Raw genomic sequence first — 18,420 nt, forward strand, 5'->3', positions numbered from 1 at the left:
GTTATTCTGCATCTCCACGGTCACGCCTGCCATCATTTATGTTGTTTTTTTAACGGCAAAAACGCGAACGATAAACCGCGATGTAGCGGGGGTTACGTCCGGTGCGGTGTTGTGCCTGTCTGCCTGCCTGTCTGCCTGCCTGTCTGCCTGCCTGTCTGCCTGCCTGTCTGCCTGCCTGTCTGCCTGCCTGTCTGCGTGGCTGCCTGCCTGCGTGGCTGCCTGCCTGCCTGCCTGCCTGTCTGCCTGCCTGTCTACCTGCCTGCCTGCCTGCCTGTCTGCCTGCCTGCCTGTCTGCCTGCCTGCCTGTCTGCCTGCCTGTCTGCCTGCCTGTCTGTCTGTACTGTTGTCACGTTCCCACAATGCAACGCGCAGCTGTCATGGCTGCCCGCTGACGGACTGCTCACGCTCCACATGCATGGTATGCGCAAATGATCATACTCTATCTGGCAGAGAATTTTGACGGCTAAACCTCATTGCAGCAATGAAATCGTGGCGAGTGAGACCAGATCAGGAAGTCGTGGCTGCGAAAATGTCGCTCGATGTGGAGCTCGCCATCCTCAGAGGCTTTCTAACACCCTGTGAGGAGACGGCATGGAAACAGGACATGTACAGCATCGCAGGTGAGAGACTAGTTTTGGAGCAAAAACATCAACCCTGTGTGTCGTCAGGGAGGGACTGGACGCCTTGACACGCAGACAGACTTGTTTCTATGATTTAGCCCGAGAGTACAATCAAGCAATGTTCTGTTGCAAGCACCCCTAGTTAAAACGAAAAAAAAAAAAACAAGACATCATTCATTGACTTTCCTGGGGCTTGCTTGTGTTTACTAAAACGCGATGAACGATGTCGTGCCTGACTCCGTTCAATAATTCACCGATTTAACAACGCGTACTTAACTAATGAACATGTATACGTATAGTTGATAGCAACCCATAAAAAATGTATATGCACGCGTGTGACTGCTGTTTGGGCTTTGAATAAGTTTACCTGGTTTTCATCCATTATTTCTTCATGATTGAATTATTCCAGCCCCTCACGATGACCATGAAGGCCAAGTAAAGCGTAAAAATGGTTTTGCTTTTATTCTGGAAGTTGTGCTTTGAATGTGACTTGCGCAGAGTGTTTTGCTCTATTTATTGACTATTTTTTCTAAGCAGTGTTTTTGCTCTATTTATTGACTTTTCCAGCCTGTCAAGCAACTAACTATTTTTCCCAAAAAGAGACGAGCAAAATGTGGATGGACGGATTTAATATTTTTGAATGATATTTTTTGGACTCCTATTTTCCTTTTGCATACTACTAGAAAGATCCTGGGTAATACCGGTGGGAATTGCTCTTTTAAAAAATGAACGGTTGCACTGAAATAAGTTGCTAGCTCGTGTCCTTTAGTTTTATTTCCTCCTACTAATATTTTGGAGCGACTTGTTAACAAGATTCTCCAACATAATTATCAAAAGGGTGTCTGGAAGGACGTCTGGAAAAATGTCCGTGCTTCCAGAGCTGCGCTATATTCCAAGCCAAACAAAAAAAAAAACCTCATCTGGAATTGATTGAAGCTGAACGGCGAGTGAAAAAATGTCAAAATATGACCAATTGGAAACATTGTAATAACTCATTAGTCTGTCTTGACTTTGACTGGTGTTTGAATATCAAGCTCTATTTATTTTCCCCTTGAGCTGGAATTTGGTCAGTAAGGTCAAGCCTCCGAATATGATCTCGGCACAGATTACTCTGGATCAAACCAAGGCTACGTATTAAGTGATGGATGGAAAGCACCGGACGCACGTTGACTGTGCACTTGGCTTCTTAATGAAGGCTCGTGGATTGAAGTGTCTGCAGAGATTTCATTTTGGACCTTGCAGGTAATTCAGCTGCAAATTCTGCTCGCCCGCTCGCTCGCTCCCCATTGCACTCTATGAATTGTTCTGAATTATAGAGTAATTTGAGGACCCCGGCCTTGTTTTCCATAATTGCTGCCATTTCATCAGCAGACACGGAGAATAGCTGAAATGTTATTAAACACTTGGCCGTTCGTCAGGCTTTCATTTTCTACCTCATCAAGTCAAAGCGCCTCTCTCTCTCTCTCTCTCTTTCTCTCTCTTTCTCTCTCTCTCTCTCTCTCTCTCTCTCTCTCTCTCTCTCTCTCTCTCTCTCACTCACTCACTCACTCACTCACTCACTCACTCACTCACTCACTCACTCACTCACTCACTCACTCACTCACTCACTCACTCACTCACTCTCTCTCTCTCTCTCTCCCTGGCCTCATCCTCCTCTGCCCTGCTCTTTGACTACACCGCGAGCTGCAGATCCTTATTAAAGCCAAGCGTGTATGTCAAAGATCATGTGAATGCAGTCAGATGTGGAGGAAAAATCAAAAATGGATGGTCATCGTAAACGGCCAGTCCATGAATTGATGGTGAAACTGACTTGATGGTGCAGCAACACATTCATGTGCTCTGGCAAATGATAACGTCCAAAACTAATCATGCACCGTCTTCCCTTGTTTAGTAGGTTCCAGAAAATACCTGCAGTCAGTGAAATCCGCAAAACAGAAGCAGACTGTTTTTTTTTTTTTAGGGGGATTTATAAATGTGAATGAATTTGCACTCGTGTGAATTGACAACCTCAAGTGTTCCGAATTTGAAGCCCCTCTTTTTTTTTTTCTTCTCCTCCCAGAGCTCGGCTCTTTGTTGGAGTCCTTGCTGAACGGGGACTTTGAGGCAGTTTTGAGAAGCCCTCAGGTGCTGGCACTGCTTAGCGGTGATGGCAGCTGTCACGAGGGCGAGAGCATTGAGGCCTACTTAGAGAGACGCGTCCTCTCGTACCTGAGCGCAGATGGGGATCAAACCAGCAGGTAAAGTATCATTTCTTCCTTTTCTTGCTGCCCCAAAATACACGTACGTGCCCTTCGTGGCTAAGCATTTGACTGTACGGTTTGAAATTGTACGCAACTTTTTTTTGCAAAGCATTTTATGAAAACATGCTTACAAATATGGCCGGAATTGTTTGCATCCTCCGGTTAAAGAAGGCATTGTAAGTTTGCCAGTCACTTTTGGCCTTCCAAAAGTCGGAGCTTTTGCGAGGCACGCTGAAGTCTTTCACGATTTGCGAGCTCTGAAATCTAATGTGACTCACGTGAACAATTTTTGCCCAAATGTGATCCATTTCCAAATTTCACCACCGCTCGCATTTTGACTCCATCTGGTATGTTTCTTGCAGTTGATGACTGAAAATATCCATAATGACCTAATGAGGTGGAAGTAGCTGAGCTGATCTCAAGGGTGTTTGTTGGCTCCTATTAAGTGTCTCGATTCCTTTCGTCATGAATGATTAATTCTTAATAAGCACAGTTTAACATCTCTCTTCCTCACGCTAGCTCCGGCCGGCCGGCTCATGAATAAAATAAATGTGACACACATTGCTCCTCCTCTTGGCTTATAATGATTGCTTCACTTTCCTTTCCTTTCCTTTGCTTTCCTTTGCTTTGCTTTCCTTTCCTTTCCTTTGCTTTCCTTTGCTTTGCTTTGCTTTGCTTTGCTTTGCTTTGCTTTCCTTTCCTTTCCTTTCCTTTCCTTTCCTTTCCTTTCCTTTCCTTTCCTTTCCTTTCCTTTCCTTTCCTTTCCTTTCCTTTCCTTTCCTTTCCTTTCCTTTCCTTTCCTTTCCTCCATCGCCCTCCATCAATGTAGAAAGGAAGCAAATAGGGAGGCAGCCAAGCACGTCGCTTGTTCCCAATTTTTTAATTGTCCATCAAGTGAAATGGCAGCTGAAACGTCTTTTTAAAACTCCCTGAAGTAACCTCTAAACTTTTTTCTTTTCAGCTCCAGAGAACTGCTGGTGCTGACGCTGGCAGTGTCTTGCCTCCACATGTTTGCCCAAAGCAACTGGACTGGTCCTCCACTCTCCATTCCTGTCTCGGACCTTCTGCCTCCGGCCTTGCTCTCTCCTCAGGTAGAAATTGCACTTCAGCGATTTGCAGTTCCTTTACTTGCTTAGTATATGGTGTAAAGGAGATCATCCGGCACGACTGTTTTCGAAGGCCCGGCCGGCCAGATGAGATGGCCACGGACAATCGACCATCACAGATTGGATCTTTTTTGGCCAGTAAACTTGATTTCCAATGCAATTTGTATTGCAGCCTCAGTCCACGGTAGAAGCTATCCACTCTTTCCTGCTCCTGGATGGTGAGTCTGTGTACAGCCTGGTGGCCAACCCGTTCCTCCTCCTGCTGGCGAGGGTCATTCTCACCAAATGCTGTTCCAAGATGGAACAACTTCAGGTAAAATCACTGCTGTGCGTATGTTCAATTTTTCATATCGTTTTTTTGGACCGAGGGTTAATTTGATCCGAGCGTCATTATCTAAGTTTTTGACCAACCTGCCACCGCAGATAGTCGAGATGGGAAGCGTTCACGTACGCGAGAAGTAGCTCATCCTCCCCACAAGAACGTCCACTCGGCTAACAGCGAATGACATCTTGTCGTTTTGGAGGAAGTATTTCCATGGCGTTTTACGTCATCCATTTAATCCTCCCTTTGCGTTCATAGCATGACTGAAGAAAGTGCAAATGGCAACTTTTTGCCATGCTCAGCAAGCCCTAAGTCATTCCTAATGTGAGTGCAAATCAATTTCAAGTCACGGGGCTGAGAATAATTGTCAAGCGCCCTAATCTGACATCAGCAGCACCGATGCGATGCGATGCGATGTGCGCACAAGTGCAACAGTGATTTTCTGTCAGACGTGATTCAGTGTTAATGTGCTCTTTCGATACTAATGGAGCAGAAGGAATTGAATTCATACTGCTGTTGTCTGCCAAGCTTGGGGTAATTGGGCGAGCTTTGCAAGCTTTACGCTACCGCTAAAGCACACAAATATGCACACATATGTACGCTCTTTGCTTATTCTTCCAAAGCTCATCCAAATTGCAGTCGGATATGTTTTCCTTCATTTGCATTTTGGTGGCCTCCTTTTATACTGTTTTTTTTTTTTTTTTTTTTTCCTTTTAAAGATGGTGTGACAAAAATAACACTAGGGAAGGAGTCTGTTGGCCGGCCCGTAGTGCATTTCATTTAATCGAGTGCATATCATGTATGAAGCATTGTCATTTCTTTCTTTTGAAAAACGTTTCAGCTTCTCTCCTGGTGGACTCTACGCTACGTCAACCTCCACCAACAAATCCTGGAGGCATGTTCTCAGCAGCTCCTCCAGTTGTCTCTCATGAGCATAGAAAAAGGTGGACATGAAGTTCTTTCAACTCATAGTCATATACAAAGTCATGACATACATGTACTGTTGGCGACGTTATTTTACTTGTACCTTCCGGAAGTTAAAGTCATGCCTGAGTTTTCGCTCCCGGCAACCGCGGAAGATGCTTCTACTTGGCCGGCTGGCAGGCAGCCGCCAGCTTGCTCCAAAATCTGCTGCGACTCTCAACAGTTGTCCGGTGCATAAACACGCGACGACAAACCTTTTGTACTGTGGCTATCAGGAAAAGGCCGAATGTCCAGAAGGTTGAGTGATTTCTCTGTCTGACAGACTTTTGGTTGTGTTGCCTTTTTCCCTCTTCCTTCCCCACAGTGCTGAAATGCGAGTCTCTGTTCACCGAGCAGAGAAAGCTGGCAATCCAGTTCCACTTGGAGTGTGTTTATTGTAGTCTGACCTACTTTGAATACCAGGCTGCCAAGGAACACATTAAGAAAGCCCAGGAGCTCTCAATGCTTGATATCAACACGACCGGTATGATGTTTATAAATATTTTCTTCTTCTTCTTCTATCACAACTGGGGCTGCAACTGATGATTCTTTTAATACATTCAAAAATGACCAATCTGTGGATTCTTTTGTCAATTAATCAGTGAATGGGAGGTCAAATCGCATGAATAACTTCATTTCTGTCTGATTGGTTTTCCCATTTTCAACGGATTGAATACAATACCCTTGATATTTGTTTCTTGTAAATAAAGGTGCCTTGGGGAAACGTACCTATTTCCAGCAAAAGTATTTGGCTCAGCTCATCCTCGAGGTAAAGAGAAAGGAGAATCAGGAGCAGTGTGTTGCAAGTCCCTCACCAACGCCACAAGCCCTACTGCCCAAGGTATGCGACGACGGTGTGGCCACTGTGGCTACTGATTTCATTGGAATTTATGCCAAGTTCCATTTGTGTCATTCAAAATAAAGATCTGAGTACAACTTGTAATGTGATTCCCAAAACAGCAGGAGCTCCTCTTCAAATTCAAACTCGTTTCCTTCTCAAATGCAGTCTGACATGCTTCTGATTTATTGATATTTTTGCAGGATTGCAATCTTGGGGATGACACCGTGTTGGACAAGATTCATTTAGCAGAGCCAGAGCAGTATGAGGTGCCGGAACTCACTGCGGAGGAGCAGGCAGTCATCCTGGGAATCTGGTAAGTCCACAAGAAATGATGAGTCCGCCCGCGTTCACACACCGGCAGCATGTTGTGTCTTTTAGAGGCTATTTCCCTACTTTGCGGTTGTTGTGTAGTGCACTTCATGATCCATTTATTTACACATTCCTCAAAGTTAATCAAGTTTCCTTTTGTGCCTTGGACTGATTCAATATGTCGTGACAAAAATACATCCGGAAAAGAACGCTGTCTGGTCTAGATGTGGTGATGAAGAATTCATAGAAAATGCTCCTCATGGATGGATGGATGGATGGATGGATGGATGGATGGATGGATGGATGGATGGACGGACGGACGGACGGACGGACGGACAGATGGTCAGATGGACAGATGGACAGATGGACAGACGCACGCACGGACGGATGCCCGCGCTCACAGTTCATTTTTGAACACCAAGATCCGCTCGGGGAAAGCACTTTGCAGTCTTGGCAATGGGAAAGTAATCAATTAGGAGGCGAAAGGTGGAAACCTCGCGAGGCTTTTATACTAAAGCGCTCACACAGAAGACAAGCAATAGTTGTGTGTTTAAAAATCAACGAGAAGCTGGAGAGGCCTAATAGAAAGTGGAGTGAAGGTCAGTAGAAAAAGAAGCCTGGGAGATTGCTTGGCAATGGATGAGCATCCGAGTTGTCATGTCATTTTACGGCGGTTCTTTTTTTGGCCTGTTATTGTACGTTTTTTTCCTCTTGGACAATATTTGACCCCGCTATGCACTTTTGTGCATATTGTGTTTTACAGTACACATTTTCACAAGAATAATCCTGTGCACAAACTGACGCAAGAGGAACTTCTGGCTTTCACATCAGTAAGTACCTTTCATCGTATTAACATCTGTACATTTTCAATTGTTTTGTGTCACCATCCAAGGGTAAGATTGTTGCTGGCGCGCGTGTGCGTGCGTGCCTGTGTCTGTTTGAAAGCAGATCCTCTTTTTGCAAACTAAATCTTGTTGTACGGTAAGACAGCCACCAAGTCGGCAATACGTACACAAAGACAAAAGTGATTGCGCGCCATCTCTTGAGTTTTATTTTGACTTCAGTAGGATTTTGCAATGGCTGTCTCACTTTGGCCATTTATCTGCAATTTACAGTCAGTGTGGAAAATGTCTTTGTTTTTTGTCTTCAGATAATGATGTCTCTGTTGAGTCTCAGCGGGCCTGCTTGTCATTTTTCATGCTTATGTAGGCTCTTATTAGATTTAGATCTCTTATATCCGGCTTCTTTTATTCTAGTTGTTAACACATGGACTGTAGGTGACGGCTGTTTAAGCATGTTAAATCCCAAAATTGTGAAGAATGAAAAATACTCCAGAGTCCTTCATTGTAACCCTTTCACGCCCCTCCCGCTGCTGCTGCTGCTGCTGCTGCTGCTGCTGGTGGTTGAGAGGTGACACGCAGCCTATTTCATAACAATTCCCTGTGGAGCATGACACTTGAAAATGGTCCGAGTCCACATGTTTATACAGCTGCTTTGCTAAATTGCCCTCCCTGCCTGGCATTTTAATCTTGACTATTTTATTGCCCTCCCTCACAGTGAAGAGCACGGAGTTGCCGGTGACTTCCATAAAACTTTCCTTTTCACTTGAAGCGGACAGGCGCCCCGCCCCGACACTGAGCTCTATCCTCAAATCCATCGTTGTAGCAACTTGGCAAGTTCATTTGGTTTAGCAGAACATTTGATCAAACTGAAATATTTGATGTAGGCTACAGACAGTAGAAGCCTTGAATACAGCTGAATTTGGAATTGAATCCAATTTTGAAGGCAAAAGAAATTGTGCACAACCTTTGAATTGGATTGTCCATCGTGCTGACGTCACATAAGAATTCAGTTCAGCCGGCATCAAAAAAATGGACTCTGTTATGCTCTTTGTTATTCCAAAAGAAGCACTAGATTTGAGGAGAAAAAGGCGTGATTTTTTTTCTTCTTGTTGCCAAAAGCGACAGTTCATACTAGACAGAGTTATGGATGACATCACAAAATGGCAAGACCCTGGATTTTTTTTTTTTTTTTTTTTTTTGCTGCCATTATTTCCTATGAAAAAAATGTGTTTGAAAGCAGAACAAATAGCTTACCAACTGGTCTTTGCCTTTGGAGACTCCACTGTAATTTGTGTTCAAGTGTGAATGGAGGGAGAGGGAGAGGGAGAGAGAGAGAGAGAGAAAGAGCGAGCGGTGATTACTTGGAGCAGCTGCAAAAGCCATGAATCCATTGTCTTCCGACTCCGGTCGTTGTGAGGTCATGTTGGCGGGACGAGGCGTTCCTGATGTCTTCAAGTTATTATCCATGCCACTTGAGCGTCAGGGACCCAAGTCAACTTCCATCACTGAAAACTAAAGTGGAAGTGATCAACGTTGGAAGACAAGCTTGACTCTTTCATTCAACAGATCTCACTCGGAGACATATTGTTCGTCTGGAGACGTTTCAACAAAGAAATCCGATAACGCGCTTGGCGTAGACGCTGACGATCCTGAATGTGTCCAGGCTGATAAGACTGGCTGTCAGGACAGGAAATTAAAATTGAAAAACAGCAGGTCTCCGGAGGTCCAGCTGGAATCCATCGATGCCAAATCATTCTGTTGCTTATGACACGCACCAAAAAATCAAATGTCTCTCATATGATTTCATTGTATTTGTTGTTAGTTACCGTACTTGTGACATCTGTGTCCCATGCTAGCTGATTGGCTTGATTAGTTTCTTTCTTCTCTCTCTTGCTCGCACGCACAAGCAGGCTGTTGTGGTGGGGTGAAAGAAGGAAAGAAAAAAAAACAACAACAACAACAATGTAGTATTGGATCCGTTATCTTGCATCCTTGATCAGGTTGCAGCCTAATGTATGGTCATGTACGTCATGTGTGACAGGAATACTGCTGGCTCTGTGAGCAGGCATCTTCCCAGTCTACACGTAGATCCAGCAATCTGCAGGCTGGTTAGATGGTTGTCACATGTCTGGCCGTCTTCACCGACGACTGACCTCTGACTCTGTTTGGCTTTAGCCCTCGCTTGTGTGAGCTGCTTTATTCCATTCCACTGCTGCGAAAGCCTAGCCAGCCCCCTTCAAGAGATTCATAAGACAATTCATTGTTGACGCAAATATCCAAAGGTTTGAATTGGATGCTTCCTATGTTTGCGTTGATTTGATTCCACAAGAAGAATGTCAAAAACGCTTTCAAACATTCTCGTTCGTCTCCTATGGGTTAACTAACATTGTCGTACAACAGAAGAAAATTGTCCTCGTAAATCTCGATGAATGTTGTTTCTTCCAAATGTTTGAAAGGACAGACTTATTGCAGGGTGATAATCCTCCAAATTCTGCATCACTCGCATTTTTAGCCGATGGCCAAAAGTGCGTGGGATCCAAGCTAACATCATGAAGCATTTAAGAAACTGCGGACCATTTCAACCTTGATTCCCCAGTAAGCGGTGCAAAAATGATTGTAATTGTTCATTCCTCTTCCCAAAGCTCCAGCGACAGTGTGGTCTACAGCTATTACATAAAAAAAAACATATAATAATTGTTGGAATGTACTTGTTTGTCTGCAGTTTTTGCTGTCTCAGCCCAAGTTCTGGGCTGTGGAGGTGACTGCACTTTGCCTCCGGACCAAACTGGAAAAAGGGAGTTCCCGACGTATTGAGAGAGCCATGATGCAAACTCAGGTAAGCTACAAACTTGACTTCATCATGACTCCATTGACAGCGCATTTGTCTGGATCGACCGCCAAGAGGTGGGTGGGTGGCATTGGCGGGGAGGGGAGGGGAGGGGAGGGGAAGGACGAGGCATTTTTTCAAATCGTACGTATTTTGACAGTGCCCAGAGCGAGTCAGAATAGTAGGGGGGAAAGAGTTGAATGTCTGTTATTTGTGGTCATCGGCTGTTAAAAGGTTGTTGTTGTTGTTTTTTCACTTTCAGGCAATAGTAGACCATTTTGAAGACAACAACTGTCCCGTGATTGAACGTCTGAAGATATTTTACTGCTGCCGCGCTCCAACCAGATGGGTTGTCCAGGTAACAGAGTGCGACCGGTTTTCTCGGCCACATTCGCTTGTGGAGCCGCAACAGACGACGTGTTTGACACTGTGGATGGATGTGCGCCCATCATCATAGACATCAAACACGCAGAAGACAAGTGCACCTAGATAGAAATCCTCTTCATGACAGATTGAGTGGCATTGTCAATGCTTTGATTCATACGTTTTATTTTATTTATTTTAATTCATTTCAAGACATTGTGCTGTGTATAGCAAGCCAACACAAGCTTTCACCAAGGCTATTCAAGGGAACAACGTCCAACAAAACCATTGTGAGACAACAAAATGTGTTCTGAATAGATTTACACCGGATCAGTTCATGTTTTCCAAATTATATTTGGAAAATGAGCACAAAGGATTGCATGCAGACACCGCTATAAAACAAATGTCAACATCTGTTGCCACACGCATGCTGGCGAGACACCATAATATGCCGAAGATGTGTGCGTGTAAAAAAAAAAAAGAAAAAGAAAGAGTCATTTACAATTGTCTGAGGCATTGAAGGAGGAGGAATGCCCGTGAGAGGAAAAGAGCATTTTTGGGGCGTAGCGCTCACCCAGGCGTCCTATAATAACTGATAACAGCAATAAAGCTGGAATTGAAGAGTCCCTATTGCAGCCCGGGGAAAAGAAAGTAGGTCGAGGCTCTTGATTGTAGCCGCTGATATATACTATAGGATGCATTTCTTTCTTTCTTTCTTTCTTGCTTTCTTGCTTTCTTTCCTTCTTTCCTTCTTTCCTTCCTTCTTTCTTTCTTTCTTTCTTTCTTTCTTTCTTTCTTTCCTTCTTTCCTCCTTTCTTTCTGGAGAAGGGCCTGAAAAAACAGGCCCCTTTTATTGCCCTTCAGTGAGTTGAAAATGGGCTCGCTTTTCACGCCAAATGATACTTTCAGTAGACATACTAGCCGTTTGCCTCCGAATTCCACTGTAAGTAGAAATGATGGAGCAACTCCATTTTCATCCTGTTCCCTTTCTCTCCAGAAACAGCTGGCGACGCTTCTGACAGAGCTGGCCTGCATCAGTTCAGCGCTACTCATTTATGAAAAGCTCCAGCTATGGGAAGATGTCGTCATATGCTACGAGAGACTCGGGCAGCACGGCAAGGTATACAAATGTTGTTTTACAGAAGAATGGCTTGTGCCGGCCGGCTCCCTGGAGTCTTCTCTAAAGCCAACCAGTCTCAAAGCCGGCCTTTAAATTGGACAGCCAAATGAGTGCTGTTGTTCAATCCGGCTTTTTCCATCTGGATAAGGTAAAGCCCTTGAAAGAGTGATCCGTGCCGTGCTAGTCCTCCCTCCCTCCCTCCCTCCCTCCCTCAAGCATCTCCAGTTGGCCTCCTCGCAATTCTGGCCAGTTGAAGTCAAGTGAAGCACAGCGCCTTCCAAAGCAACGGCGCTGTCGCACCCGAGTTTGCTTGGACCGCAACGAACCTGACAAGTGTTTTCTTTCCCCTGCGCTCAGGCCGAAGAGATTGTCCGCAGGGAGTTGGAGAAAAAGGAGACGCCGAGTCTGTACTGCCTGCTGGGGGACATCTTAAGGGAGCATCGCTACTACGAGCGGGCTTGGGAGCTATCGGGACATGGCAGCGCCAGAGCCATGCGCTCCAAAGCCTTGCTCCATCTCCGCAACAAGGAGTTCCAGCAGTGTGTGGACTGCTTCGAACAGTCGCTCAAAATCAACTCCCTGCAGGTACGCGTTTTTCCGAGCAGTACAAAGTTGTTGATTTAGAACATTTGCCCGACAAGTGAATGAATGCAACTCTAAATCTGTAAAACTCTAGTGTGTGTGTGTGTGTGTGTGTGCATGTTTGTCCGTCCGTTTGTAGCTCGGTGTGTGGTTTTCCTTGGGTTGTGCCTACTTGGCCTTGGAGGCCTACGAGGGAGCGGCCAAGGCTTTCCAAAGATGTGTGGGACTGGAGCCAGATGTGAGTCCCAAGATAAACAGACTGATGAAACCTTACAGCGGTAGTCTGAGGAAGAAGGGAAAAAAAAAAGACAAAGCCATAAATCTACGGTTCATATCTTTCTCTCTCTCGCTCTCATGTCTAGACTTAAGAAAAATAATGAATAACAAGTGTAAATAGCCCCGATTGTACCAATGTAGGAATTCACGCTGCGTTTTCCTGTTCAATGCACATTTTCTCTCAGCAGCGTTCAGGTAGGATTGAAAATGACATGAATGGATGTATTTGCTACTTATCAGACAACACTCGTATCTCTGTTCTCCCCCCCCCCCCCCCCCCCCCCCCTCACCGTGCCTTTAGAATGCAGAAGCATGGAACAACCTCTCGACAGCATACATTCGCCTAGGAAATAAGTAAGTGATATCCACTGCTAATTGTTGTATTTTGAATTGTTTGCACCGGGTAAGGGCAATGGGCAACTGGCAGTTGGCCCCTGACCACACTTGGCTCCAGTGGTCTTTAATCGCGCCATTAAAATAATGAATGGTATTTATTAAAATAGGGTTGGAATAAACGCGTCAATTTGAATTTGTCGTCACCACTAGATGGCAGACATGTCTTAGTCGTGCTCACGCTCCGTGAGTAAGCCTTATGATTTTTTCCCATTTGGATTTTTGTGAAAAAATGAGTTCTACTACCTAATGTGACTTTCTTGAATGCCATTTTTTGTGCCAGACAGCTTTTTCTGCCGGCGAAAAAAAATCACAGTACTTGGTTATGATTTCGTTTCGAATGGTTGGAATTTTAAATCTTGACAACCGCGTTCAAAGCTTCATTACTTACAGCAAAATAATAAAGGCTATCCTAATATTGTAGGTATTTTTTTCCAACAACAATCAATATTGCAATGCACAAATACCATCAATTTGTTGTGACATTGTTTCTCCTTGGGCCTTTTCTCCTCCAGAAACCGAGCCTTTCGTACCCTCCAAGAAGCCCTTAAATGTAACTACGAACACTGGCAGATTTGGGAAAATTTCATTGTTGTCAGTGTCGACATCGGTGCCTTCGCTGAAGCCATCGATGCCTACCATCGTCTGATGGATCTAAGAGACAAATACAAGGACATCCAGGTGAATAACAAACACTTCTCTTGACCAACGGAGCGGCGCGACAGACGGACAGTCATACAAAGTTGAGTTTAGCTTGAGTTTGCTGCAAGCGTTCCAGTTTCTCATGTGGCACAAGATGTACACAGGAACATCCCATTGATACTTTGAGACGGGCATTCTCAGTTTTACGGATTTCTTCTTTCTATTTGGATCGTATGTAATATTCTGTCAATCGAAAAAGCCTCCTAAACAAGGAAATAGCATCAGGTATTCATAAAGCACCGTCTATATACTCCTATTTCAGCAGACATACATGTGCAAATGCAATTTGTCCGTAAAGAGAGCAGCCAGCTTTTCATTAGAGAAGGGTTTGACAAAAATGGAACATAAACCGTGACTAACTTATAGTTACGTCGTTTGTATGTTTCAAACGAACGGCATTGTTTTCAGGAAACACCATTTTATTTGCATTAAAGTGTCACATTTCCCCTGATTGATTTTGTTGATTTCGTATTATTCACTGATTTTATAAACAACAAAGGAATTCGCTTGATCAGCGGTTTGACTAATTGCGCCTAACGCCTCCGTTTGCTCCGTCGCAGATTGTTAAGATCCTAGTTCGAGCTGTGGTTGAAAAGTTGTCCGACAGCCAGGGTGAGCCGGCGGCATCTTTGCAGTCCAAACTAAAGGAACTTGTGGGTCGGATCAGCGCCCGCCACAGCAACGATCCCGAAATATGGCAGCAGTACGCTGTGCTGTACGGAGGTGGCCACAGCTGCAGTGCAGAAGAAAATGAAAAGGTCTCATGTTTCTCCCAAAACGATCTGCCCCTTGCTTCTTTCGAGAGAATCATGATCATTTGGGGCTTGTAGGCACTGCACTTTTTGGCCAAGGCCCATCGCTGTGAGCTTCAAGCCGGCGGCTGGGAAAAGGAGCCCCATCTTTTTAAGGAAGTGATCGGAAGAGCCGTCGATATGGCTGAAAGTGAGTCTCGCTGAACTTGCGGTGATCGGCGGCAGATCAATGTTAACCTGTCTCTTGTTTTTCTAGTAAGCATGACTTGCAGCAAGAAGAAAAGGAATCCTGCAGAAGCTCTTCCGATGCTCTCTTCAACCCGCCTCAGCCTGAAGGGCTTGGCCAGCAAAGCCAAGGTACCGATGCTTTTCAAGACCGTCAGCCGCCGTGATCCGTACATGCACGCATGCATGCATGGATCCCACTTCAAGAAGGAAATACCATTTTCTCTCTCTCTCTCTCTCTCTGTCTGTCACACTAGGTTTTCTTGGGATTTTTTCGGGGTGGGGCAGTTATGTCTCATGCAAATGGTCCTTGAGCTACCATGACAACTGATGGCGCTCACAGCGTACTTTAGGAGCAACTATTCAGAGCCTTCTATCGACTTTTTTTAAAGGGACTAGCAAGTCATCTCGCAACTTTTGTGGCATTATCGGAGACTTGTGGAGACCTCCAAAGCAGATGTTGACCATTTGGGTCCAGACTGCAAATGAATAGCCAACGCCGACGTTTGCATTTTCACTCAAGAGGGCAGCACTTCACCACAAATCAGATATTGAGACAATTGAGTAGGATTCAGTCAAGATGACATTTTGCCTAAATGGAGGGAGACTAGCATTCAAAAGTGGACATCAGCGTTTGTTTCACTTGAAATGTCTTTAACTTTCATCTAATGTTGTCTTCCAGCAAATGCACACTGATGCGGCTTCAGGTGAGATCTGTGCCGAGCTACGAGATGATGTCGCTCTTCTGGAGCATCTGCTTACCCAGCTGCAGGAGCTGTGCGGAGAGCTTCGTGGCCAATCGTCGTGAATACCCATTCAAAGGAGTCGCTTCGCACTTCTTTTTTTTTTTTTTAAACTCTAAGATAGCAATACTTTATTATTATTTTTTTTTAAATTGACATTTAAACTGCTACTTTGAATTAAAACTCCAATGATGATTTACTCTAGTTTGGAAGTTTAACCCAGTAATTGGTGCAATTCTGCCTCCACTGTAAGATTTGCGACATTTTGCTAAGCCCTGGCACTTTGTGTGCGATTCTTTTTTGTGTGGATTCTAGACGCAAGAGTCCAACAAATAACGCGCATCCGATCCCAATCCCTCTAGGCAGAGCCCATTTTGGTGCTGCAGCTTGAATCGCGCCTCACGCAAAAGCGGCGGCTTCCTCCTCTCGTTGCTTCTTCAGCCTTAAGTTGGCGTCCAGCGCGTTGCGCAAAGCCACGCTCAGCGTCTGCTTTTCGTCCACCAGTTGCATCTGTTTGCTCCAAGCGTTGTCCAGCGCTCGGCCGTGTTTCTCAAAGATGCTCCTCTCCTTGCGGAGGGCGCGGGCAGCCCGGGCGGCTCTCTCCTCCAGCTCCGAACATCTTTCTTTCTCCTCTTTGAGAGCCTTTTGGAGTCGCGTCGGAGCGGCGCCGCATTCCAGCCGGCATAGTCGGAGTTTATCCTCCACGTGGCGGAGCTGGGCGGCGAGCGCTCGCTTCTCAAAGAGCAGGTCGTCGTTGGCCGAGGCCAGTTCTTTACAGCGCTGTGAGGCGGAGTGACATTGAGAGCTGACTTTGCCGTATTGTGCCTGGGAAGCCTGGTATTTAGCGGCGGCGCATGCGTTCTCCGCCCTCAGCCAGCGAATGTGCTCCTTTAGGCCGTCGGAGGCGGCCGCGGCTTGCGCTTGTTCGTAGCTCAGGAGCGCTATGGCCTTGACCTGCGTGCGGTGTCGCAAAAGCATCTTGCGAACGAGCTCCCGTTGATTCGGTAAAGACTCGTCAGCGGCCAGACTCTCGTCCAAAGCCGCAGTCTTTTTCTGCGTGGCTCGCTTTGCGCGGGCCTGGGCTTTGAGATAACTCTGCCGTCGCAGCTCTTCTCTCTCAGAGGCCAGTTGGCTGACCTTGCGCTGCAGGGTGTAAATGGTGGCCCCCTTAGCCTGAATTTCCTGTTGAAGCCTTTGAGTGTTGAAGCGCAAGGATGTCATTTGAGCGTCTTTTTGCGCACTTTCTTCCTGCATGTTGGTGAGCTGCTCCTCCACTTTCTGGACCTGATCACATGTTACTCTCTCCAACGCTGCCATTTGCGTTTGGTGTTGATGTAACGCTGCCGCCAAATCCTTCTTGAGCGTTTCCACGGCCTTCTTGTCTTGTTCCCGTTTGGCTGTCATTTTGCGCAGTTTCCCCGAAAGCTGGACTCGGCCGCGCCGTTGCCTTTCGAGCATCTCGTCAAAGTGTTTGCTCATGAGCTCCATTTCAACGCGAAGGTCATCCTTCCGGGCTTTCTGGCTCTTCAGACCGGTTAGGAGCGTAGCGTTGGCTTTTTGCGCTCGTCTCAAAGCTTTTCTCAGCAGCGAGCTATTGCGCTGTTCCTTCTCCAAAGCCTCCCGAACGGTGGATTTTGCTTTCCTCTCTGCCTCCGGGGCTTCCTTGCGCCAAGACGTCTCCGGTTGGTCATGTTTCTGGCTCGTGCAAGCGGCCGAGTCTTTTGCTAAGGGCTTTTCGATATTCTCAATCTCCTCTGGAATCTCTCCTTCAGAGGAATCTCCCAGGCCGTGACTTTGGAACAGTGAGGTCTTCTCTCTTGAATGGCGCATTTTTCACCCGTCTCAATACACGTCACGTCACCTCACCTCAGTGGACTTGTGTTTATTCTCATTTGCTCACACGGAATACATTTTCTCCATACTACGTCACGTTCCAAACCTTGGACATCGAAGCAGATGGCGCAATCCAAAGATCAAGTCTATAAAATGATATCATATAGTGACTTTGAAATGCGGCGGCTTAGCGACGAGCTATTTCAAAACCAAGGCTAACTTTGATCTCGGATGCCAAAGGAAACGAGCGGAACGCATCCCACATCGTGCTAGCGGGGTTCAAGCACTTTTATGCAAAGAGAAAAGGCTCACTCAAAGTGATGGATTGGTGCACTGCGACCCTGAGCGTCCGGCCAAGAAAGTCGAATTGAAAGCATGGAAATGGAGCGATTCAATGGAACAATTGATGACGAGATTAAGATATGATCTAACTAGAATCAAAGATTTCCCAGCGAACATAACATTGAAAATGTTTTCTTTTCCATTGCACAACCGGATTAGTGTCATTTTTCAACCCTATGATTCCAAGCTGTCGTTTGCTCTCAAGACATTGAAATTGGCTAAGCTTTCAAATCGTTTTTCGTCAACCGCCGTGCCTGTGGTTGCAGGGATCCAGCGCGCATAGTTACGCATAGGATGTGGTGGCGTTCAAATGAGCTGGCGGTGGCTTCCACTTGCACTTTATTCTTAACACCGGGAAGGAGAAAACAATTGCTAGACGACAGAGATGTGAATACTTTCTCACTGTATCAGCACTAATTGCTTTACTCTCTGTACTTTTTCCATTTGTAGGTATATACTGGACTGACTTTATGTACGCAACATATCTACATTTTTTTTTACTTTTAGGCGTCAGGATACTTCCCACGTAGCTGACGGAAAACTCCCCTGGTGTCATTCTTTTCTTTTGGCTGATGCGTCACACGAATGTTGTTGTTGGCAAAACAATGATGCGTCTGATTCATTTAATAGCTAAGGCTGTGTGGCCACTGAGTGATTCTAGTCCAAGTAGAAATCAGACCGAATTGCCACATTTTTCACATGTTTGTTGAGCACAAAGGTGTCAGGGTGTGTGCAGGTGCGTGGGTGGGTGGGTGATTTGGTTGGGTGCGTGCGTGCGACCCCCTCGGAAGTCCCAGCTCCTCCTCCTACTCATGTGAGTTGCGGTGTGTGAGTGAGCAGACTACCCCCCTTGTGACGTCACTTCTGGAGGCAGGCTGCTGCCTCTGCTGCCGCTGCTGCTGCTGCTGCTGCTGCTGGGCTGGCAGCCTTCTCCTCCATCAAGAAACTTTCCTGGACTTGTGGAGCTCCTCGGACGTAGTGGCCACAAGCAGCCGAAGGAGAACCTCCACACGCGGGGA

The 18,420-nt window shown here is 45.9% G+C and overlaps 1 protein-coding gene across 1 annotated transcript; it reads left to right on the forward strand.

The window, feature by feature from the left end:
- Positions 1-270: 270 nt before the first annotated feature.
- ttc27 (tetratricopeptide repeat domain 27) lies at positions 271-15,430 on the forward strand. Its single transcript, XM_049735879.1, has 21 exons — positions 271-418; positions 480-620; positions 2,680-2,857; positions 3,822-3,951; positions 4,139-4,279; positions 5,130-5,232; positions 5,577-5,735; positions 5,962-6,092; positions 6,293-6,405; positions 7,165-7,231; positions 9,966-10,079; positions 10,333-10,428; positions 11,431-11,553; positions 11,911-12,138; positions 12,275-12,373; positions 12,713-12,765; positions 13,320-13,485; positions 14,067-14,264; positions 14,337-14,448; positions 14,515-14,615; positions 15,166-15,430. The coding sequence occupies exons 1-21, from the start codon at positions 412-414 to the stop codon at positions 15,289-15,291; spliced, it is 2,586 nt and encodes an 861-aa protein (XP_049591836.1). The 5' UTR covers positions 271-411; the 3' UTR covers positions 15,292-15,430.
- Positions 15,431-18,420: the final 2,990 nt, after the last annotated feature.

This window comes from Syngnathus scovelli, chromosome 12 (assembly GCF_024217435.2).
Source record: "Syngnathus scovelli strain Florida chromosome 12, RoL_Ssco_1.2, whole genome shotgun sequence".
Taxonomy (NCBI): Eukaryota; Metazoa; Chordata; class Actinopteri; order Syngnathiformes; family Syngnathidae; genus Syngnathus; species Syngnathus scovelli.

What these genes read in the sequence shown, in the direction of transcription:
- ttc27 (XM_049735879.1), top strand. An exon ending in CAACCAGATGGGTTGTCCAG is followed by an intron (nt 10,429 to 11,430) that starts GTAACAGAGTGC and finishes CTTTCTCTCCAG; the next exon opens with AAACAGCTGGCGACGCTTCT. An exon ending in GTGCAGAAGAAAATGAAAAG is followed by an intron (nt 14,265 to 14,336) that starts GTCTCATGTTTC and finishes TGGGGCTTGTAG; the next exon opens with GCACTGCACTTTTTGGCCAA.